General features: G+C 45.4%; 1 protein-coding gene across 1 annotated transcript; it reads left to right on the top strand.

Annotated features, from left to right (window-relative positions):
- The first annotated feature begins 1,931 nt into the window (after positions 1–1,931).
- On the top strand, positions 1,932–13,293 carry RAB33A (RAB33A, member RAS oncogene family). Its single transcript, XM_005872734.2, has 2 exons — positions 1,932–2,630; positions 12,707–13,293. The coding sequence occupies exons 1-2, from the start codon at positions 2,373–2,375 to the stop codon at positions 13,160–13,162; spliced, it is 714 nt and encodes a 237-aa protein (XP_005872796.1). The 5' UTR covers positions 1,932–2,372; the 3' UTR covers positions 13,163–13,293.
- The last annotated feature ends 11,480 nt before the right edge of the window (positions 13,294–24,773 follow it).

Below are 24,773 nucleotides of genomic sequence, written 5' to 3' on the forward strand. Positions count from 1 at the left end.
GGGTGTTCAGAAGTACAGGAATGTATAACTTTTTTTAGATTTTTAAATTGATTTTTAGAGAGGGGAAGGAGGGGAGAGAGAGAGAGAGAAAGAAACATTGATACAAAAGCAAAACATCCATCAACATCCATGGGCTACCTCCCCCCCCCCCCAAACCCCTCCGGGGATGGAGCCAGGCTCCTGCATTCAAACCAGCAACCCCTGGGTGCACAGGCCAATGCCCAAGCAACCCAGCCACACAGGCCAGGGCTACTCTTCTGTAGATAATGATTACCAGATTTAGCTTCAAATGCAGAGAAGAATGCTGCTGAAAACTATTACCTAGACATTAGCCAAAAAAATGATGATAGCTATCCACACTATAAAATGAGAATTGATATTCATAATGATGACCTTGGTTTAGTCAACAAAGATTAAATCCTTCTCGAGATGGTTTTAATATTGAATAGCATAATTTAGGATTTTAGAAATGGGTGACCCACATATATGTGTAAAGAGTTAGCTATAAATATATCTGCTAACTCAGCTAAAAAGCTTGTTAACTAGAAGACCCTGTCTTCCTAGCCATTTTGTGTAACCTGGACTTGGCTGAGCAGTTGCATTACAGACCTATCACTGATGCATTGAATTGTTTTCTTTCTTTTTAAAAAAATTTTTTTTCTCATATTGGGATGGATTTAGTCACGTTTGTCTCTTCTGCAGCTCAGCCTTACATACAAATAAGATGGCAGCTCATGTGTGCTGCTGGAATCCCTGACCCTGATGGCATTAGCAAACAGCTCATGTTGGTGCTATTGGCATATGTCAATATTATTCCTATGAAATATGTGGGAGGATGGATAAAGTCTTAAAAGCAAACATAAAAGGGGTACAATTTATTGTATGTAAGTTATATCTCAGTAAAATTATTTCAAGCAAATTCTGAACCTGAAGTCACTTTCAGGGGAGGGAGTACTCATCTTGACCAAGATGTGGGATGCTTAGTTAGCTTTGGGAAGCTGCCCCCTAATACCATAAGAAAGTTCTGTTCATTTATCATCTTCCAAGCATAATCTAGGCTTCTGGCAAATTAGACCCAACCACTTTCTTCTACATTCAGTTGTAGAGGGGTGAACCCTCGGTTTGCAGTTCCTTTTGACACTCCACCATTCTAGAAGGACATGATTGTATGGAGAGCTCGGGAATGCAAGACACTATGAAATTTATGCCTTGTCCCAAGATCCCTCCACCTGGGCCTGAAATGGTTAGTCCCGGGAACAAAGTCCCCTTTTGCTGGAGCTGCCACCACTAGCTTCCCCCCTCCCTTACTCCCTGTTTGGCCCTCTCCCACGGCGGGCCTTCCCCATTGGCCAGTCAAACACAACCGACTGCAGCAGCCAATGGGAGTCGCTCTCCTGAACATTCAGAGGATGGGTGCTCGTGGTGTGATGAGGGGGAGGTTGGCGCCTGGCACGCACCCCTCTACATCTGGCAAGTCTGTGACAGAAACAGTAACTCCCCCTACACACGCACACCAGGGTCCCCTGGCTCCCTCCTCTCAGCTGCGCGGGCCTCCGCTACCCGAGGCTTTTCTTGGCGGCGCCCTCCCAGGCTCCTCCCCGGGGCTCGCGAGTGCACCTGCTTCCTCAATAAGAGAGCATCCCTTTATCCCAAGGCTCGGGATGAGGCCAAGAAGGCTCGGCTCAGCTGGCCGCTGCTGTGGAGGTGAAAGCGGTGTCTCCGCCCCGCCCAGTAGAGTAATGTTGCTGCAAGGCCAAAGTGCTCCAGAGATGCCTTAGGGTGCAGCTTTGTCCTCCCCAGCTGTGCTCCTGGCCCGCTGACCCCCGCGTGCTTCAAGAGAGTGGGGGTGGGGAAGCCCGAGATCTATAAGCTAAATGGGGGCAAGGAGAAGGGAAGACCATTCCGTAGTGGTGTGCGCCGCTCTCCCCACCCCCCTTTCCTCATAGGCTTCCTCCCTGCGGTGTATCCTTGGGGATCGGGCAAGGGAGGATCCTAGCCCAAGGCGCGGCAGCAGCTAAGGGCGCACTGTGGGTCTCAAGCCCGACTCTGGTCTGAGGCACAGGCAGAAGGAGAAGACTCGCGGCTTGCTGTCTCTCTTCCATGCCTCCCTTCCCTGCCTGGCTTTTGTGTTGGTGCTTCGGAAATGTGGGGAGGGTGAGCTGGAGGAGAAGGAGGGGGACCTAGGTTGAGAGGCACCCCCTGCACGCGCGCGCGCACGGTGCCGGCGCACGCACACACGCGCGGACACACACTCACGGACACGCACACACACGCACAAAGCTCGCTCGCCTCGAGCGCACTAACGTGGCCGTTTTCTTTGTGTGGAGCCCTCGAGGGGGGTTGGGGCCCCAGTTTGGTCCCGTCCTGGGGAGATGGCGCAGCCCATCCTGGGCCATGGGAGCCTGCAACCTGCCTCCACCGCTGGTCTGGCATCCCTGGAGCTCGACTCGTCGCTGGACCAGTACGTGCAGATTCGCATCTTCAAAATCATCGTGATTGGGGACTCCAACGTGGGCAAGACCTGCTTGACCTTCCGCTTCTGCGGCGGGACCTTCCCGGACAAGACTGAAGCCACCATCGGCGTGGACTTCAGAGAGAAGACCGTGGAAATCGAGGGCGAGAAGATCAAGGTGATGCAGCCGGTCAGGTCCAGGAAGGGTGGGCTCTGGGAGGGGGGCTCGCCTGAGGCTTGGATCTAGTGGTTGTGAAGCCTCAGACGCGTGGCTGCGTCGCTATTTGCTGAGCCCAAGACCCTTGGCACCTCCTCATCCCCCTTTTCCTCTCTCAGCCGCGGGGTTCCAACCTCACCCGTTTTGGGGGGCAGGCCGGAATGGGTGTATTCATGCCCTCTGCCTCTACCTGACAGCTCCCACCAGGAAAAGCATGTGTGATCCCATCCTTACCCTGCGCCAGGAGCAGCGGCACCTGTGGGCAGAGGGAGGCAGGAGGGAATCTGTCCTGGTGTGGGATGGATCCCAAAGCACTTTACATATCTTGAGGTCTCTCCTACCTCTTGGGTGCCAATAGGCTGCAAAATCCCACTTTGGTTAAGGCATTAGAGGGGAGGAAAGGATGGAAATCCATAGAAAATTACAGTTTATGGTTACTGTTGGGGCTGAAATGGAATAGGGGTGGAGTGGGGTGGTCCTGGCACAAAGTCATGAACCCTTTTAAAGAAACGGAGACAGGGTCACCCACCAGCCCTTCATAATAGACAAAACTACTTCTTTTGGAACAGTCCTTCTCAAATGCTATCTTCTGTATTTGTCGCTATTCGCCATTACTCATTGTGTCGGTATTGTCTTCAGCAGGCCTTTGTAAAAATGCAGAGCAACTTATCTGAGGGTCAATGAAAGTGTCTTGGTCCTCCCTTCTCAGTAGTTAATGAAGTAGGCTAAGTACAGATATTCTTGTCTGACCATTTGTACTCACTTTTGGTTCAGAAAAGGTGGAAACTCAATAGGACAGGAATAGTTCAATGCGCAGAGGCTAGTGGGAGGGAGGACATGACAAGGGCAGCTTCATGTGTCAGGGGAGTAGGAAGGGGGCAGGTCCATGGGTATGAAAGTCACCTCAAAAGACACTGTGCACTAAAGACCAACTCCACTAGACCCATAGCTGACCTTTTCTTGAGCTTATGGTCAGACCCCGTCAGGTAAAGGTAAAAAGCTCCCTCCTGCTGGTCAAAGAGCCCAAATGACCACAAGGCCCATCTTCAGAGTGATATGGAGAGAAGGGCTTAGCAACTGGGGAAAATGATGAAAAACATTGTAAACTCTGCAAGACTCTTGACTTCTTGGTTTTTACAATGAATGTGTTTTATTTTTTAAAATGTTTTTATTGGTTTTATGTGGGTTTTTAAAAATATATTTTATTGATTTTTTACAGAGAGGAATGGAGAGGGATAGAGAGTTAGAAACATCGATGAGAGAGAAACATCGATCAGCTGCCTCCTGCACACTCCCTACTGGGGATGTGCCCGCAAGCAAGGTTCGATGAGAGAGAAACATCGATCATCAGCTGCCTGCACGCTCCCTACTGGGGATGTGCCCGCAAGCAAGGTATATGCCCTTGACCGGAATCGAACCTGGGACCCTTGAGTCCGCCGGCCGACGCTCTATTCACTGAGCCAACCCGGTTAGGGCTACAATGAACCTGTTTTAAAATGGCTTCAGAGACTGGGCCAAGATGCTAGATGTGTCAGGAAGATGGACAGCTCAGTATTGATAAGGGAGAGCTCTCGAGAACAACTGAGTCCCAGGGCCAGGAATATAGGGCACTGTTTTGTAATAGTGATCATTTTCAGCCCTTGCATTTTTGGAGGAATTGCTACATTTCTTTTTTAAAGTCGAAGTAGGTATCTGTCTTTCTCCTTTCCCAGGGCTTTATGTTGACGGTTGCTTGTTTAGGACTTTCTCTGGGGTGTCTAGCTTCTTTAATGTAAAGTTGTAAGATTCTGGAGTTTCTAAAGCATGCCTTAACAATCCAAAGTAGAAATATACTTATGGATGTGCTCTTAGACCCTTAAGACCCTTAAAATGTAATGCTACTGCCTGTTTAAAATCAAGTGTCACATTGAGCCAAACAGCTCTCTGGGTTTAAGAGAGGGGAAAGAAGTCCACCTGAAATTTACATGGAGGAAAAAGGAAGTGTTTGGGAGTCTGGGGGAGAAGAGAGAAGGAAACTAGAAAGTGTAAAATGGGAGGTGAAAATGAGTGGAAGAGGGTCACCACCCAATGCCCTTGGGGAAATTTTTAAAAGTTTCCTTCCCTTACAACAGCCCAATACTTAGCCAAACTGGATTTTACAGTCTCTGCCAAAGATTCTGGACTTTTCCCAAGGGGCAGAGCCTGTGACAGTGTGAGTCACTAGAAACAGAGCTGAGCAGGACACCACGTGCAGAGAAGTGCTCAATACAGGCTTTTTAGGGGAAGATGATATTTCAAGAGAGCGAAACCTTGTGACACTTCTGAAGGAGCTCTGTGAGGGCAGATTCTGAAGGATCTCAGGGTGGGCTATGGGAGTGGGGAGATGCTGACCCTGCCTCATCTAAAGCTGCTGCAACCTCAGGGCCAAAGCCAGCAGGCGAAGACCAGCTTGTCCGTGGGAAGATGGCAGAGCGTGGCAGCGAGCACATGATCTCGAAGGAGATTTGGCCCCACACTCCGGCTGGCCTGGAGTTTCTCAAGGAACAAGTAACAAAACCACACTAGGAGGTGGCTGCCAAAGGCTTCTCCCTTTGGGGGAGAGAGAAAAGTCCTGTGTGCCAGGCTGAAGTGGCCCTAGACCACAGCCAGCAATAGAAGGCTGTCAGACTATAAAATGCCAGCTCTCAAAGGAGACTGGGAAAGAGGGTTCAGTGAGCTCTTCTCAGTCCAAGAGTAGGGTGTGGCCTCTACTGGGCTGCTTCCCTGTGTCCCAGGGTAGCATATACCGTCAATCCCTGTAGGGGGATGACTGATTCAGCACATTTGGGACAACTCTCTTAATTACCAGGGCCATCCCTGAGGCTTTGAAACCCAATTTGGTGTCTCCAGTCAATGTGTCTTCACACCCTCCCCATCACAACATTTATAATCCAGTGTTTCCTAGTTAACATGAGCATCAAGAAAAGCCTCCAATGAGTAAATAATAATACTACTACTAATACTACTAATAATAAACTCCTGCTTTGTGAATAAACAAAGAGCCCAGACTGGATACTCTACACCAGGGGTCCTCAAACTTTTTAAACAGGGGGCCAGTTCACTGTCCCTCAGACCGTTGGAGGGCCGGACTATAGTTTTAAAAAAAACTAGGAACAAATTCCTATGCACACTGCACATATCTTATTTTGAAGTAAAAAAACAAAACGGGAACAAATACAATATTTGTATTTGCATGTGGCCCGCGGGCCGTAGTTTGAGGACCCCTGCTCTACATGCACTACCATATTTGATCTTCACAGCAGACCTATGAAATTAGGACTGTATTATCATTCCTGTTTATAGATAAGGAGATCAAAGTTAGAGAGATTAAATAACTTGCTCAAAGGCATATGGATCTGAGCTTTAGTCTTTGATCTTTGAACCTAACCAAGCACTTCACCATCTCATTATCCTGCCTTCCCCGTGACAGGACCAGTATTGCAACGTAGATTCAGAGCCCATGCTCTCTACCACCTCACTCTACCCTCAGGGGCAATATCTGGCCTGGGAGAGTGTGCACAGGGGGAAGTGGCATCCCGCACAGCAGCCTGATAGTTTCTTCTAGGCCAGGGGTCCAGGGTTATAGTCCCAGGACCCAGGATCCTTCAAGGTGTCTCCTTTAACTGCATCCCAGACACTGAGCTGAGTACCTAGGTTTTACTTTTTGTACCTTGACTGTCTCACTTTAGCCGTGAGAATCAGAGAATGTTCAGAGATGGAAGAGACCTTAGAGAACCTTTAACCCAACATCCACATTTTACAGATAGGAAACTGAGGCTCAGAGAGGGAAAGTGACATGCCTAAGATCACACAGGGCCAGGCCTACAACTCAGGTCTCCTATTTCCCTTCTGGTGATTTTTCAATATAAATCCCTGCTCTGGGCTTGTCCTGCTGTCCATGCAGCCTATGCAGTCACTTGTGACAGGGACACAGAGACACATCGTATGGGAAAGCTGACAGTCGTTCCTGACATCAACCTTGGTGGAGGCATGCCCCAACCTCCAAAAAAAGAGTGGAGTTTCCCATAATGATCATTATGGAACTGTCTCCTTTAGCTTTAGCTAAGTCATATTGAGCCTGTCTCGGACTAGAAGCACTGGAAAATGCCATATGGGGGTGTGTGAGGGGTGGGATGAAGGAGGTATTAGAGGGGAGACTCAGAACTAATTTTGGAGCCATTCTTTGTAAATTCTCATGGGAGCACCTCCTCCTCCCCAGTTTGGTTCCTTACACCTAGCACCCCCTCAGCCCTAACGCTGCGGACCAGGCAAACTGCAGGTTAGCCATGGCTGTGGGCAGGCGCCAACCAGGACTGTGGGTATCTCTTTCTCTGCTGATCATTTGGAAAATCACCTTCCTGTGTTACATTACCGAGTGGACGAAGGCTGAGCTAAGTGTTCCCTCAGAAGCTGCCTGCAGTCAGAATGACATCATGTCTTCCTTAGGGCTTCTGAGCTTCCATCTTCTGCCAGTTAGCTTAATGTTTAATTACCCATCAGTGTGTGTTTTTCTGCCTTGTTTCCTCGCTTTCTGTGCATTAGTTCCTCTTTGTTTCTGTCCTTCTTTGCCAGTCACTGGGGCAGCCTTGTGTGTGTATCTTAGACGCAGATGGGACAGTCCAGCTAGTTAAAAAAATATTTGTTTTAAACTATTCCCATCATCCACTCAGGCACCCTCAGGAGGTTACAGATGCATTTTTTTCCACTTTTCTACATCTACTCTCCCCCGCTGGCCTCCAACAAAAGGACATTCATGCATCATCTATAGAAAGATGCCAGATATGTTCCCTAGGGAAAAGAAATATCCGTGTCAGCTATGAGCATGTGCAGGGAGTGGGGGACTTGCTGAAGCTTGCTTAGGCAGTGGTGGCCCCAGGAAAACGATGAAAAAGGCTAGATTTATCTTTGGTAACTCCCCAGGATGTGCCCCTCGACCCTCCTCCAACATCCCTGTTATATTGATTGGACCTACCCCCAGCCACTATGGCAGGTTGCTGGCATTCCTCTCTCCTCCCCTCCCCACTGACTGCCTGTGCCTTGGCTCTATGTCATCGACAAGAAGCCAAGCTTTCTGCGCTTTCCAGGATGAGAACCAATGGGTCCAAGGAGCAGCTACTAGGGCAGGGCTGATGGGCCTTCTGAGTCAATAGCAACAACTAACATGTGCAGAGCACTTTATATTTTGCAAAAGCTCTTTTTTTCTTGTGTTATTTCATTTGCCTAGTCATTTATTCAGCTAGTAAGTGAAGGAGCTAGGAGCCAGGTCTCCCAATTCCAAAACTACTGCTGCATTTCAACAGTACCCGGTCAATTACTTGTTGGGCCAGACTTGATGGTGGAGGTTTGGGGCCAGGGAGGAAGGGAGAGTGTGTATTAGGCACTGTGCCATGTACTTACAAGTAATGCTAATCCTCACAGCATCACTACAAGATTCCTATGGTTATCCTCAGTTTCCAGGGGAGGACACTGAAGATAGACTAAGTTACTTGCCTAAGGACACCTAACTAGTAGTATGTAATTGGGCTGAGATTTGCATCCAAGTTGGTTTAACTCCATTACTTCCCACTGACCCTTGGAGAGAAAAGAGGACTGGAGGAGCATGTATGTGGTTAAGGGGCAGTTGTCCCCCCAGGGTCAACATGTGGATACAGTGCCCACAGGAAATGAATGATGGATGAGAGGAGTGCCAGCTGCAAAAGAGGAAGAAGGTGACAGGGGCCTATAAGGATGTTGAGAAGAATAGGAACATCAAACTTCCAAACAAAAATGAGGTCATGTGTGTGTCCAGTGAGCCTGACTGCTGTGCTCTTCCTTTGTGATGGCTTTTCTGATTTTCTGCTGTGAGCAGCCTGCTTCCTGGCTCACTTCTCACCACAAACAGGGGCTCAAAGAGTTTGAAGTAGGATTTATAAAGAGCTAGAATGAGAGCAGTGCCTCCAGTTTAAATTCTGAGCCTCCAAATAAAAGCTTCAAGGCTCCCCGTAACATTGGAAAGGCAGAGTTGGTCTCCAGCAGAGAGGGCCCTCCCTGTAGTTCCGGCAGCTCGGGTGGTGTACACAATTTTGAAGCCAAAGAAAAGCCAAACAACCAACCTACTCAGCCCCAAACACCTCACACACTCCCACCCCTGTTCTTGCTAGTGGCAGGTATTTTTAGAGTCCTGAGCTCATGGTGGTAAAGCATCTGCCACATGCCTGAGGGCTGCTAGGGATTCAGCCTTATTCAGAGGCAAGAGTTAGAGATCAGGATATTCTTGTGCTATACCTGCTCTTTTCCCACTGACCTCCATTCCTCTCCTGGCCTTCTCTCTCTTTCTTCCTGCTCAGAGGACCAGAGCAGTGGAAGAAATGAAAATCTTTTCTGGCTCTGCATGCCAAAGCAAATCAGTCTTCAAGGACTTATGTTTTTCGCATAACCAAAGTTGAATGTTGTCTCTGAAATCGCCTTGGCAGATACCTAGGATGCCAGACTGCTGGTAGTTTTGGTAGCTCAGGCCAAAACTGCTTGTTGATAATGATGACAGTTTCGACGACAACCATATTGATAAGTGATTGGATGCAGAAAAAGACAGCTTACAGTTTAGCTGGAGAGATGCCAAGAGCAATGATGAAACATCTAGAGAACAAATAAATATATTCTGAATGGTGTGGTATGGACTCAAAGGGCGTTAGAAATGCCTAGGAAAAGAGAATTGAAGAGAAGGCGGAGAAGGTTTTAGGAAGAAGATGGGGGCATGAACCAAGCCTAGAAGAATGAGCAAGATCTAGGTAGGATAATGAGGGGGCAACCGATTATGTAGGGAAGGGTGAACTAGCAGGACCAAAGGTACAGAGGAAATGAACCAGGTGTAGCTGAGTAGTTTGAAACGAGGTTGGGTGAGGTAAAATTACGGCAGACAAAACTTTCCATTTGATGCCACATGCAGAAGAAGGCTAACATAATTTCTTAATGAGATGGATGACATGCTGAAAAAGCAGGGATTTAGGAAGGCTAGTTTGAAAGCAGTATGAGGAAGCACTGGAGTAGAGACATCTAGAATCCAAAAGACTTTACTGTAGTCCAGAAGTGAGGAGAAGAGGGTCTGTCCTAGGGAAATGAAAATCAAAATACAAGAGCGAGTGAATCTGCCCTGGTCGGTGTTGCTCAGTGGTTAGAGTGTCAGCTGGCACAACACAGAGTCAAGGGTTGGATTCCAGGTCAAGGGCACGTACCTGGGTTGCATGTTCACTCCTCGTCCCCTGTTGGGGCACGTGTGGGAGGCAACCGATTGATGTGTCTCTCTCACATTGGTGTTTCTCTCTCTCTCTCTCTCTCTCTCTCTCTCTCTCTCTCTCTCCTCCCTCCCTCCCTTCCACTCTGTGCAAAGCAATGGGGAAAATACCCTCAGGTGAGGATTAACAACACCAAAAAAGAATGGGTGAATCTGAAGGTCATGCCAAAGGCATATGGTGGCCATGTCCACAGAGGGAATGAAGGGGAGCCTAGACAATGAAAATTGATGTTCAGAATGATGACTCTGGGGCCCTGTTAAGATCTTCACTGAGCAAGGAGATTCAATTATATTTACTAGATTACATTGACTGACCAATAACTCCAAATAAAGGCTATACTTCGTTTTAAGAACCACAGTAGTCAATTAGTGACCATAATCACATTTTCTTTGATAACTGAGAATTGCATAAGGCTTAGGGACCATCTTTCTGCATATGAATTTCTCTTGTCCAAGATTTTGGATGTATAAAGAGAAATAGATTGGGCAGAATGTGTGTCGACTCCAGAGTGTCCCTTGGAAGTTGTGTCCTGGTATATGTTACTTATATCAGCATTTTTCCTTCATAATTTGGCCTCTATCCCAAAAGGTGAGATACAGAAGAAAAATCCAGTGAGCTAAATTATCATTTACATAACAAAGAAGTGAACAAAATAAATTGAGCTAAAAGCTGAAATTTAAACACTAACTTTGTTTTCTTTAAAAAGTCATAAAAAAACCCAACAAAACCCAAAACAAAGTGATGAATATTTATAGTAAAAAATTTGGAAACATACAACAACAAAAAAGAACTAAATAAATATTACCTATAGTCCCATTGCCCTTAAACAATCATTAATGTTCTGTTGTATACACTTCCAGTCTTTCCTATGCATATGACTATGCTTAATTTTTTTTAAATTAGGACCATAGCATATGAAAACTTTCATATCCTGCTTTCACTTATATTTTGTGCATACTTCCTCCACCATTTATTCTTTGAAAACATTTTTTTGAGGTGAAAACATTTTAATGGCTGCATAATAACCCACTGTATAGCTATATAAACTTTAGCTATTCCTCTCCTACTGAGCATTTAGGATGTTTCCTGTTTGTTTGTTTTTTAAATATCTTTATTGATTTCTGAGAGAGAGAGAGATAAAAACATCAATGATGAGAGAGAATCATTGCTCAGCTGCCTCCTGCACACCTCGCACTGGGAACTGAGCCCGCAACCTGGGCATGTGCCCTGACCAAGAATCAAACTGTGACCTTTTGGTTCATAGATCAACACTCAACCAGTGAGCCATGCCATCTGGGCCTGTTATTTATTTATTTATTTATTATTATTATTTTTTAATCCTTACCCGAGGATATTTTTTCCATTGATTTTTAGACAGAGTGGAAGGAAGGGAGGAGGGGGTGAGAGAGACACATCGATTGGTTGCCTCCTGCACACGCCCTGGCCAGGACCCAGGATTGAACTCGTAACCCTTCGGTCTGATGCTCTAACCACTGAGCACCAGCCAGGGCTGTTTCCTGTTTTTTAAAAAGTATAAATAACATGGTGATTAAGACTTTTGTACAAAATTTTGACCACATATCTGCTATTTTTTTTGTATATCTGGTAGATGATTGGAAGTGAGATTATAGGCTCAAAGAGTTTTTAACATTTTTAAGGTTCTTGATAACATTGCCAAATTGCCCTCAGAAAAGTTGATTCATGTACATCCCAGTTTTTGAACTAAAAACCATAAGGTTTTTCAACTCAAGATTTTCAACTAAAAATCTTAAGAAAAACTTTATAAATCCTGAAAGAAACTTCTCTCTATACTTTTATCCTATCTAATAATAGACAAACATGGTAATTGACTGTACCTTTGCTACGCCTCCCATTGGCTAATCAGCGTGATATGCAAATTAACCGCCAACAAAGATGGTGGCTAATTTGCATACTGCAGGCAGGGCAGGACAGTGCAGCCACCAGCGAGAGAGCCGCCATCCAGGCCCCCAGAAGCTGCCGGCCTGCCACCTGTCAGGCTTCAGGCTGGCCCCAGAAGCTCCAGAAGCCTCCCAGAAGCTGGTGATGGGGGGGTGAGATGGGGGTCCCCTGCCCAGGCCTGAAACCTCTGGCAGAGGCATCAGGCCTGGGCAAGGGGCCAATTGGGGGCCTAAACCTTTAGTCGGACATCCCCCGAGGGCTCCCTGGCTGCCAGAAGGATGTCTGACTGCAAGCTTAGGCCTGATCCCCCGGGGAGTGGACCTAAGTCGACAGGTGGACATCCCCCAAGGGGTCCTGGACTGCAAATGGGCACAGGCTGGGCTGAGGGACCCTCCCCCCCGAGTGCACAAATTTTTGTGCACCGGGCCTCTAGTATACATATAAAAGGCTAATATGCAAAGGGAGTTCGACCGGGAGACTGGGAGTTCAATTGCTTGTTATGATGTGCACTGACTACCAGGGGGCGGCACAGAACATGGCGGGTCACTGAGGGAGCGAGGGAAGGAGGAGGCAGGGAGGCGGGGAGGTGGGGAGGAGGGGAACCTGATCGGCCCTGATTGCAGGCCAGGCCTAGGGACCCTACCCATGCATGAATTTCATGCACTGGGCCTCTAGTACTTTTATAAATCCATTCTGCCAATCTGTCAAAGAACTACTTCCTGTGTCAGGGCTTGTCACCTCAGCTTTATAATGTCACAGAACCATGTTTTCTCCTGTCTATTCATGTTTCCTTTCCTGATTCCAAACATGGGTTTTTGTATCTTTCAGGTTCAAGTATGGGACACAGCAGGTCAGGAACGCTTCCGCAAAAGCATGGTCGAGCATTACTACCGCAATGTGCATGCAGTGGTCTTTGTCTATGACGTCACCAAGATGACATCCTTCACCAACCTCAAAATGTGGATCCAAGAATGCAATGGGCATGCTGTGCCACCGCTAGTACCGAAAGTGCTTGTGGGCAACAAGTGTGACTTGAGGGAACAGATCCAGGTGCCCTCCAACTTAGCCCTGAAATTTGCCGATGCCCACAACATGCTCTTGTTTGAGACATCGGCCAAGGACCCCAAAGAGAGCCAGAACGTGGAGTCAATTTTCATGTGCCTGGCTTGCCGATTGAAGGCGCAGAAATCCCTGCTCTATCGTGATGCTGAGAGGCAGCAGGGGAAGGTGCAGAAACTGGAGTTCCCACAGGAGGCTAACAGCAAAACTTCCTGTCCCTGTTGAAACCAAATGATGTAAATACAAGATCAGTCATCACTAGAGTTTTTTCTTTCCCTTTTTTTCCGTGTCTGCATAACGCTGACACCTGCTTGTTTCCATACAAATTGATATTAAAATAAAATTTGTATAGATTATCACATGCCTTCATGTCTTGTTTTCCTCTGAGAAGACATTTCTGATTGTGATGAGTAGAAGAGGCAGCTTGCCCCACTGGAATAGTATGCCTGTGCCAAGGCATACTCCCTATCAGCCTTCTATGCCACTTGAAGATCTCATCGTCTGACTCACTTCTTCAGAACTAATTCATTGTCTCACTCAGTGTCATCAGTGGACAGAAACACCCAGAGGGCCTGGTATACAGCCCAGATATGGTTTCTTGAGTGCCAGCCAGTACAGGCAGCAGGATATATAAGACTTGAAAGATGTTTACTCACAAGTATTTCCTAGGTTCCCTAGAGGAGGCTGCTCTCTCCTTATTTCCCAAAGTTTAAAAATAAAAAAGTATAGGCAGCCAGCTGCTTCCAAAGTAATTAGGGCCTTTTTCTCATGTTCTAAGCAGTCTCTGACACCAGAAGTGTTTTTGTCCCCCTTTCATAGAGAGGACAGAGCTCAAGCTAACAAATATCTATTATGCCCCCAGATCTTTGCTGTGTGCTATGGAGCAAACATAACAAGAGGAAGATTCATCCCCTATGTTCAAAGACACTTTGATCTAGTTGCAGGAACATTGTACATACTGAAACTACTTGGGAACGAAAATTAGACAACTATATCACCAAGTGCATGGTTGTGTTATGGGAATTGAGAGCGTTATGTACTCAACATTAGGGGGGGCACTGGAAAAAAATCATACTTATTTTCTATGTTGAATAAAGTTGAACATTTGGATTGGTAAAGAGGTGAGGAATGGGCAAAAGTCAGGAAGCAGTAATGACCTTGGGGGTTGGACAGGAGGACAACTAGGAGTGTGGCTCACTGACTGCTGAGCAATCTTAGTGGGAGAGCCCAGCGTGGGGAGGCCTGCACATCAAGCCAGATAGGATAGTTTGTTGCCTTTTAAGCCAAGGGGGGGTGTGGCTTTTGGTGACTCCAGTAGGAGTCCTGGAGGAATTTTTTATATGGCTGGTCCTAGATATGTGAAAGTCCCTTGTCCAATTGTTAAACTACCTAAAAAGGCATTTCTACAATAGCCCCAAGTAGATCTCTTTACTTGGGGGGATGCCCCATAAGGTTTCTGTGTTGTCAGAAGCTTGTAGAGAGAGGATCTTAGGCAGCTCCTTAGCACGTTTCTCTGGTAGGTGAATGCAAGTCTGCTCCCTGCCCCTTGCCAACAAAGAGTAGTACTTCCCAGATGCACTTCCCACCCAAACAGCCTGTTTTGTCCTTCCAGATTGTCCCTGCAACCCTCTCTCCTATACTGGCTAACCCCCCACCCCACTTCCATCTCTACCCAGCTTCAGTCTCAGCCTAGCCCGCAGGCTGGTTCTCATTACTTGTGCCTGGATCCCAGTCTTTGGGGTCTTCTTAGTATCTCAGTGAGTGCTGTTTTCTTCCTAGTTGTTCCCTCAATGACCAGCCCCTGAATCTCACCCAAGGGGCTGGGCTGTCTGTTGGTGAACTGCTTGCTGAAACCCCCATAGCTATACTTCTCCCCACATAATACACTAGGGACTTGTCTCAGAATTTAGATGCTCAGGACATGAACTCCTGTTGTCGTGTTATTTGGCCTTTATGACCTGACTGCAGAACTAGGCCACCTCTCAGTGGCTGAATGTATACTTGTCCATTCTAATGGGTACATTTCAGTCTGGGTCCTGGCCTGTCTTGGACAGGGTGCCTTTGTGCTGTGACAGGGTCAAGATGACAACATTCCAAGTCCTCTAACCAGGATTGCCACTTTGAGACCTGAATTGCCTCTGACCCCTTTCAGCAAACATACACTGGGCACATACTATGTGCCACTGTACTAAGTAAGCCCTAGGGGTACTTAGGTCAACAAAATAAAGTCCTGCTTGCATCAATGAGACAGACACTAAATCAGAAATGAGATACAAAATGAGATAATTTGAGAGGGTAATAAGGACTCCAAGGGCCATAATGGTAATTAAATAGAGAATGAAGGAGGTGGGGGAGGGCTACATATTAACTAGAGTGGTCACAAAAAGCATCTCTGAAGAGATAACATTTAAACTGAGGCCGGAATGAAGAAAAGCAACCAACTGTGAAGGCAGGGAGAAGAGAACCTCAAGCAAAGGAAACAGTAGATGCCAAGGTCCTGAGGCAGAAGTGAGGTTGGTGCATTTGAGGAACAGAAAGAAAACTAGGGTGGCTGAGCAAGAAAGGGAAAGAATGTGGAAGATTAGGCAAAGAAGTAGGTAATGCCAGGTTGGGGTTTTATTTAAATGCAGTGGGAAGCCAGTGCAAGGTTTTAGTATCATCTAGACTCAGTAACCTTGGGAAAGATTCAGTAGGCTTGCTGACCTGCATCTCCAAGAGAAATAGATACCCCTTCCTGGGTGTCTCCTGCATGTGGGCCGCAGGGCTGCAACTTCCAAGCTGGCTGTTCCCCACCTTAAAAAATAGTCTCTGAAAACTCCCAGATTTTTACCTTCAGTCCTGCCAAGCCTCTGGTAGTTTTGTGAAATAGCAGGCACCCACCAATCCTACCTGCCTCTATTCTCTGTGTCTCAGCTGCTGAACCTGTCCTTTCCTGCAGTATGACATTGTTCTTCCTCAGGTGCCTGGGGACAGCCAAGAAGTCCCGGGACTCCCAACTGTGGCCCCAGGAGTCCCAAGAATCTTGGGGCTCCACCCACTCTCCCTGCCTCAGAGCTTCCTGCGGTCACCCACACAGTGCCACTCAGGCCCCCCTCAGACTGAGCAAGAGGACTTGGGAATGGGCTATACCCAGGGCGCACCCAGAGGAAGGGAACACCTGAGGCCAGAGAACGGTGACACCCTTGATGCTATGAAGATGATGAGGGGCAAGGGTATTCAAGGGAATCAGGGTGCCTCCAGGTTCTTCATTCAGCTTCGCTAGGTCTCTGGAAGAATCCATGATGAACAAAAGCTCTTGTCTATAGCTCTTCTCTTTCCATACCTGTACCCTTGAGTCTTCACTGGTGGTACAAAGACAGGACCCGGATAAATAACTACTAACATTTGAATGCCTGTTATGTGCCAGGCCCGGTGCTAAAACATGTTACATTCTTTCATTAGCTCATTTAGTGCTTCTTCAACCCTATTAGGTAGGGATGATTTCCATTTTGCAGATAGGAATGTGGATGCACTGAAAGATTTAGTGGCTTGTCCAGGGTAGTAAGTGGTGAAGCAAGATCTGTCTTACTACACGTCTAGGTTCTTTGTATGATATCGTCCTGTCTTTCCAGCTAGTCCTAAGCTTCAGGACCCTTTAAGGGATTGCAGGTTGACTCAAGCCAGTCCCTCTGACCCATGGGGTTAGGTGAGCATGACATTCAATGTACAAGACTGGGACATTCCTCCTTGAATGGGATGCCCCTGACCATATACCTACAAGAAGCCCAAGTGGCTGACAGAAGTGTCAGCTCTAGACCAAAGGAGTTCCTAAAATGTCCTTGCCTTGGACAATAGCTGGGAACCACGCAGCCAGTGGACTCTGCTGCTCAGTCTTAGGGGCAATAGGATCTTGTCATTGTACCCCCCTTAGTACCTGTGCATTTGCTCGGGTCCCCAGATTCAGACTGTGGACTTGCTCTGGCCAAACTCAGTGCAGCTGAGGACTATCTTAGCAGGACCCTTTAGTTAGCGAGCCCAAGACCAGATGCTGTTCTGAGCACCACCAGCTAGAGTAGTGCCTGGGAGGGATATGCAGTCCAGAACAGCTGGAGAAGCCCACCCCGCAATGAAGTTAATTGCAGCCCATCCTGAGTATGTGTGGGGTGAGGATGGAGAATATGGAGACGTGCTGAGAGCCCCCTGAATAGTAAGGCTCAGCTTCTCCTGCAACTTTGAGTGGCAGATGCAGAAAGAGGGCAATTATTCTCCTGTAACATCTGAGGGGACAGAGTTGCTGCCTTACCTTAGAGACCTCCTCCACTTACCATCCCTCATCCCCTCACCGGGAGGGGCCTTGTTCTCTCTGGAAGGAATGGCCTAGGCTCCCCTGGTTTCAAACCTTGTTCTGACTCCAAGTCTCCTTGATTGTCAACGCCCCTAGGGGCAGGCACCAGGGCAGCAGGACTGAGATAGGAATCCCAGGGATTCCCCTAGATAAGTAGTTCCCAAATGCTGATTCACAGCCGACAGCTTGAAGTCAGGTGGCAACTTGTTAAAGTACAGATTTCTGGAGCACGAGCCCTGAACACTCTGATCTACTTTATACTAGATCTGGGAGCAGGGCCCAAGAATTTGTATTTTTAAAATGTCCATAGTTGATTATAATGTACCCCCAGGTCTGTCTCTGTCTCTGTGTCTCCCTCCCTCTCTCCCCGCCCCCATCTCAAGCCAATACATTTTTAAAAATTAAAAAATAAGAAATTACCTTTCCTGAGCCACAGCTTCAAAACTAGCGGTCTGATAAACTATGAAACCCCAGCCTGGTGAGGCAGAGCCTTTTTTAGAGAAATAAAACGGTTCCTTCCAGCCCTGTCACATGTCTTAGGCCATTCGTCTGAAACTAGTAAGGAAAAGTCTCTTAACCATGAGAGACAAGCGAAGAACTAATGCAGAATATAAACACCTCTACTCTGCGAGGACAACTCTGGACGCAAGACACAAGATTAATTCAATAGAGATTGCATGTCTGCTGTGCGCCCTCTGCTGGTAAAAAAAAAAGGTGTTTCCCAGTTGGAGTTTTTCTGACTTGTACTGACCATTTCCGGGGATGGAAGGCCATATAGAAGGAGCTAATCCTGTCCCAGTCTGGGCACTTAGACACCTGGAATTAGAAGGGTTACTAATCTAAAACCACAGCTTTTTATTGAGGTACTAGAGGCCCAGTGCCAGAAATTCATGCACAGGTAGGGTCCCTAGGCCTGGCCTGCCATCAGGGACGATCTGTGGGGCAAGGCAACTGGTGGGGCAATCGGGGGTGTGGGGGCCCGCTGGCACCCACCTTGGCTGGCCTGGGGCCTGTGGGCTGGGGGCCACTCCATTGAGCATCTGCCCCCTGGTGGTCAATGCACATCATAGTGACCAGTTGTTCTGTAGTTTGGTTGATTTGCATATTAGGCTTTTATTATATAGGATAAGTAATATATAAAAAGTGATCATATTTAATGTATACAGTTTGATGAGTTTGCACATATACATACACCTGTGAAACCATCACCACAATCAGGGTAATAAACATATTCATCACTTCCAAATGTTTCTTTATACCACCCCCTTTTTGAAAAAGATCTTTAAATTTATTTTTAGAGAGAGAGGGGAAGGGAAGGGAGGGAGGGAGGGAGAGAGAGAGAGAGAGAGAGAGAGAGAGAAAGAAACACCAATGTGAGAGAATAACATTGATTGGGTGCCTCTTGCACTTCCCCTACTGGGGATCGAGCCCACAACCTGGGCATGTGCCTTGATCAGGAATTGAACTGGCAATGCTTCAGTACATAAGGACAATGCCCAATTGAGCCACACCAGCCAGGGCCACCCCCTTTTTATGATAAGAACTTAAAATGTGTTGAGGGTAGATCTCATGATAAAGGTTGGTCTTATAAGTAAGCTACTTATGTCCAATCACTGGGGCTTTACTTTCCCAAGGGAAATCTGTGAACAGGGCAGTAGGGAGGGAAGGGGACATTGAGAAGCACACCTTCCCAGGGAGGTATATTTTGAAGCTGGCTAGGTAATTAGCCCTGGAGTCTTAAGAGAGACCATGGTGGGTAAAGGAAGATTCCAAGCCATGAAGCCGTTGAAATAAACTGACTCTGTGGTTGGTACTTAACCCCTTCCCCAGTGATAAAGTATGTACTGTAACCCACTGCATTTACTTTTAAAGTACTAGAGGGAGTATTAGGTGAAAGCAGGGATACAAAAACTGGCCTGCTTGATCCTTACCCACCAATCCCAGGTGGAAAACCCAATGCTTCAGATAAAGGGGAGGGAGGTAACCCAAGTATTTTGGTCCTGCTTGTCCTTTCAGGAAGATCATTAGATGGGGAGGATATCAGACCTAGCCCAGTTTCCAACCTCTATACCAGTGATGGCGAACCTTTTGAGCTCGGCGTGTCAGCATTTTGAAAAACCCTAACTTAACTCTGGTGCCGTGTCACATATAGAAATTTTTTTATCTTTGCAACCATAGTAAAACAAAGACTTATATTTTTGATATTTATTTTATATATTTAAATGCCATTTAACAAAGAAAAATCAACCAAAAAAATGAGTTCGCGTGTCACCTCTGACACGTGTGTCATAGGTTCGCCATCGCTGCTCTATACCCTCAACTGAAGTAATGACGATTCATGGCAGCTCACATTTATTGTTTACTATGCGCTGCTATGTCCTCTGTTATGTGCTTATGATGGACTATCATGCTTACTCCTCATAATAACCTCTGAGGCACAGAATGATCACAGCAGCTTGCCTATGGTCATACCACTGGCCAGTGTTAGAGCAGGCATAACCCAGGTCTAACTGCAGAGCTAGGACCACAATGCTAACTTATTTTTCTCTGTTTCTCTCAAGCTTGAGAGAAGGATGTACTTTTGGGCTTGAGACTAAGGGCTCCACCTCTGCTGCGTTCCGGACTAAGTAGCAGATTTGCTGGCAGCTGATGCTAGATGCCAGGGCTTAAGCTGATGAAATCACTGTTAGCTCAGGTGTAGGCTGGACCTGGGGGTTGGCCCCTGAGGAGCAAACCATCCTCCTAGGAGGGGAGGCCAAGGCAGGGGCTGGAAAGTCTAGGAATGGACCAGCTCAAACAACTGGAACTTTTAAAACAGGTATTTTAGAAAAGCTTCTTGCACTATTTGAGAGATGGAAAAAAAATTACCTCTAAGATCCTTTCTAGTTCTCCATTCCCATGAACAACAAAAATAGTGTGATCATGCACTAGCTCTATTTGATGGCCATAGGCATTTTATTTTTTAAAAATATATTTTTATTGATTTCAGAGAGGAAGGGAGAGGGAGAGAAACATCAAAGATGAGAGAGAATCACCTATCGGCTGCCTTCTGCACGCACCCTATTGGGGATCGAGCCTGCAACCCCTGGCATGTGCCCTTGACTGGAATTGAACCTGGGACCCTTCAGTCTGTAGCTCTATCCACTGAGCCAAACCAGCTAGGGCATCATAGGCATTTTAAGGCAGCTATGAAGATAATGAAGTTTTAGGCCTCTGAATAAGAATTGCTTACTTGTCTACAGATCAGAAGTCAGCTTTGAAATTGCAGATCTTCCATTTTTTTTAAAAAAAGCTCAGATTTGACCAAAACTGGGACAGGGAGGATGATGTTTCTGTAAGGTGAACAAGTCAGTACTTCCTGATACCATTGTATTTTCAAGGTACAATGGGAATTGTACAAGGGATCTCAGTTTGCTCATCTGTAAAATGGGATTGAAAATCATCTTTACGTGATTTTTAAAAAGATTTAAATAAAAGTTATATATGTGAAATCTAGTTTATGAATAAACATCTGTATATTATACTTTAATTCCCCTGATATAAAGGGTACCAGGAAGAAACAAATACAGAAGACCATTCATGTTTTTCCTGATCATTCAGTTTTAAAAATAAAGCTGTGTTGAATATATTCTTCTTTTAAATTATTCAGGACTGAGGTAATTTGACCATAAAGTCACTAAGAGAACTAATTCAACTTTTAAAAATCCCTTCAAATTGTGGTCTTCAGAGCATTTGATTTAATCAACAGACAGACAAATGGTTAAATAGCCTAGTTTTCTAAGCTTGAGATATTTACTGATTTATACAAGGATTCTTATGCTCTGAGACTCTGAAGATTTTCTAGAGAGAAATATACCATTATATTCTGAATATTTTATCAGGAAAAATAAATGTGTACAACTTAAAACATTCTTTCTATTCTAATGTCATAAAGTCCTGCAAAAAGAAAGGCCGCTTTACTACTGGTATTTACAATTATACTTTTTATAAAATTTATAGTATTGGATAAGTAACCAAGATTTCTGAAAATAAATTCCTGGTAATAATTACTAAAAAGTTTCCTGTAAAGAAGGGATTCTCTATGCACAGAAGGAATATTTCCCTCCAAAGCAGATTGGATTCTGTACCAGTTTTCAACAAGGCAGTGTTATATCATAGTCTTTAGACAGGAAAAGCCAGAACTAGACTCATTTACAACTTTAGAGACTTCTAATACATGTAATTGAAGCACTGTGATAAAATGTCATCCCAGAAGTTTGGAGGAATATATTGCAAGACCTGGGAACTATAAGCCAAGGTTATTGATAACCAAAGTGCTGATAGATTACCACTAAAACTGTCAATGAAAAGATTCCACTGCTGTGTAGTTTCCAGGGTCTCCTCTCAGCAGTGGTAATAGTAACAGCAATGATAGCAATAACAGTGGGAACAGCAGCAGAAATAGCACTGACATTAGTGGTAATAGTGTAAGCAGCAGCACTTGAGTCCCTACTTTTTGTCAGGCCAGTACCAAATTTTACCTATCTGCCTGTCTATCTACCTATGTACTTATCATACATTATCTGTGGTCTTTATTACTACACTAGAGGTCCAGTGCACGAAATTCATGCATGGGTAGGGTCCCTAGTGGCTGCTGGCCACTGGCTGGGGCCTTCTTTCATTCTGCGCCACCCCCTGGTGGTCAGCGCACATCACAGTGAGCAATCAAACTCCCGATCAGTCGAACTCCAGAGGGACACTTTGCATATTAGGCTTTTATATATATACTAGAGGCCCGATGCACGAAATTCATGCAAGGGGCTCGGCCCATCGCAGCCCCAGCTGCCTCACGGCCCCGCCCACTGGTCATTCGGAAGGTCGTTCTGCAGTCTGGTCTAATTAGCATATTAGCTCTTTATTATATAGGATATATATAGATACCTTTCACTGATAAGGAAGCGAAGGCTTGACAAGTTTAGGCAATTTACTTGAGGCTACCCAGCTGGTTAGATACAAAACCAGGATTTAAACCTAGGGTTGTCTTTACAGTGATTCAAACCCCTATCATCTCCCACCTGGATTAACACAATAGTCTCCTAGATGATCACCCTGATTCTGCCCTTGGTCCCCTGAAGCTTATTTTCAAGATAGCAGCTACACTGATTCTGTTAAGACTATATTTAAGGATTTTTTTTCTTTTTTTTAAAAATATATTTTATTGATTTTTTTTTTTTTTTTACAGAGAGGAAGGGAGAAGGAGAGGGATAGTTAGAAACATCGATGAGAGAGAAACATCGATTCAGCTGCCCCCCGCACACCCCCTACTGGGGATGCGCCCGCAACCAAGGTACATGCCCTTGACCGGAATCGAACCTGGGACCCTTCAGTCCGCAGGCCGATGCTCTATCCATTGAGCCAAACTGGTCAGGGCGGATTTTTGTTTTTCATTGAGGTGTAAAACACTCATGTACTGAAAATCCACTAATGGCTTACTATTCCAGGATAAAAGCCAAATCCTTACAATGGCTTTTAAGGCCCTAAACTACATGGTCCATATCACCCCTCAGGCCCTATATTGTACTATTCTCTCTTCCAACCACCCCTCCCAACACACACTCTACTGTAGCATCATCAGTCTTGTTGCTATTCCTTGAGTCAGGCATGATCCTTCTTCAAAGCCCCCCTTTTTCCCATTCCTCATCATTATGTTAGCTATAGATTTTTATTAGATTAGGTTAAGGAGGTTGCCTTTATATTCCTAGTTTGCCAAGGTTTTTTTTTTTTTATTGACATTAGAGAGAGGGAGAGACATCAATTTGTTGTTCCACTTATTTATGAATTCATTAGTTCATTCTTGTATGTGCCTTGATCGGGAATCAAACCTGCAACCTTGGTGTATCGGGACACCTGAGCTACCAGGTCAGGACCTGCTAAGTTTTTTGGTACAAGATTCACATACCATAAAATTAAACATTCTTAGTGTTGGAATGGTGGACCTGAAACCTGTATCATTTTGTTAACCTGTGTTACCCCAATAAATTCAATAAAATGAAAAAAACACACACCTTAAAATGAACAATTCAGTGGCATTTCATACATTTACAATTTTGTGTAACCACCATCTCTATCTAGTTCCTAAACATTTTCATCCCTGGGAAAAGAAACCCTGCAACCCATTAAGCAGTCACTCCCCATTTTCTCCTCCCCCTGGCCCCTTGCAACCACCAGTCTGCTTTCTGTTCAGAGATTACATATAAATGAAATTATATATGTAACCTTTTATTATTTTTCCTTTTTATGGCTAAATAATACTTCATTGTATAGATATACTGCAATTTATTTATCTCTTCATCTGTTGATGACATTTGGGCTGTTTCCATGTTTGGGCTATTGTGAATAGTGTTGCTATGAGCATGTATGTACAAATATCTGAGTCCCTGCTTTCAATTAAAAAAAATTAATTTCAGAGAGGGAGAGGGAGAGATAGAAACATTAATGATGAGAGAGAATCACTGTTTGGCTGCCTCCTGTACGCTCCCTACTGGGGATCGACCCCACAACCCTGGCATGTGCCCTTGACCAGATCGAACTCGGCCCCCTTCAGTCTACAGGCCAACCCTCTATCCACTGAGCCAAACCGGCTAGGGGCCTGCTTTCAATTCCTTTGGATATGTACCTAGAAGCAGAATTGCTGGGTCATATGGTAATTCTATGTTTAATTTTTGAGGAACTGCCAAACTTTTTCCCACAGTGGCTGAACCATTTTACATTCCCACCAGCAATGTATGAGGATTCCAATTTCCCCTTCAAGGCTTTTGCATTTGCTATTCTTTCTCTGGAAGGCTCTTCTGATAGATACCCAAGTAGCTCACTTCCTCACCTCCTTCAGATATTTACTCAATTGTTATCTTCTCATGGAGGTCTACCTGACCATCAGATTAAAAATGGCAGCCTCCCAACCCCCAACCTCTAACTCACTATCCTTCCCTACTTAATTTTTCTCCATGGTATTAATCATCATCTAACACACTATATAGTTTTCTATTGTTTGTCTTCCACAACTGAAATGTAAGCTCCACGAGGGCAGAGTTTTTAGTCTATTTTCCAGCACCCAGAACAGTGTCAGGCACATAGTAAGTGCTCAATATTTGCTGAACAAATAAATGAAGCTCAAAGAAGTGTTTTGGCAAAGTGTGACAATAAAAGAGCAAGAAACTAAGTCTCTGTAGTTTGCAGGTTCTATTTCTAATAATGGTGATGGATTGAAACGGAGTCAATCACATCTTTTACTCAGCTGTAACCAAAAAGCACACATGCACAGATGGCTATTTCTGAATCAGCTGAAACATGACTGTTAGCACAGCCTGAAGGTAAAGGGATCAGACTGTCAAAACAAAACTCATTAGCACCAATTAAAACTCAACTAACCATCTGTAAATAAGTAAGCTTAGTACTGACCATCTAAAATGTTTTAAACAAGCAAAAAAATGCTATAGGAAACAGAATTTTAAGAGTATCATACTTTAAGAAAAT

This window comes from Myotis brandtii, unplaced genomic scaffold, assembly GCF_000412655.1.
Source record: "Myotis brandtii unplaced genomic scaffold, ASM41265v1 scaffold39, whole genome shotgun sequence".
In the NCBI taxonomy this organism is placed as follows: domain Eukaryota; kingdom Metazoa; phylum Chordata; class Mammalia; order Chiroptera; family Vespertilionidae; genus Myotis; species Myotis brandtii.

Coding starts and splice junctions, on each gene's coding strand:
- RAB33A (XM_005872734.2), top strand. CDS start 2,373: ATGGCGCAGCCCATCCTGGGCCATGGGAGCCTGCAACCTGCCTCCACC. Junction 2,631..12,706: donor TCGAGGGCGAGAAGATCAAG/GTGATGCAGCCG, acceptor TGTATCTTTCAG/GTTCAAGTATGGGACACAGC.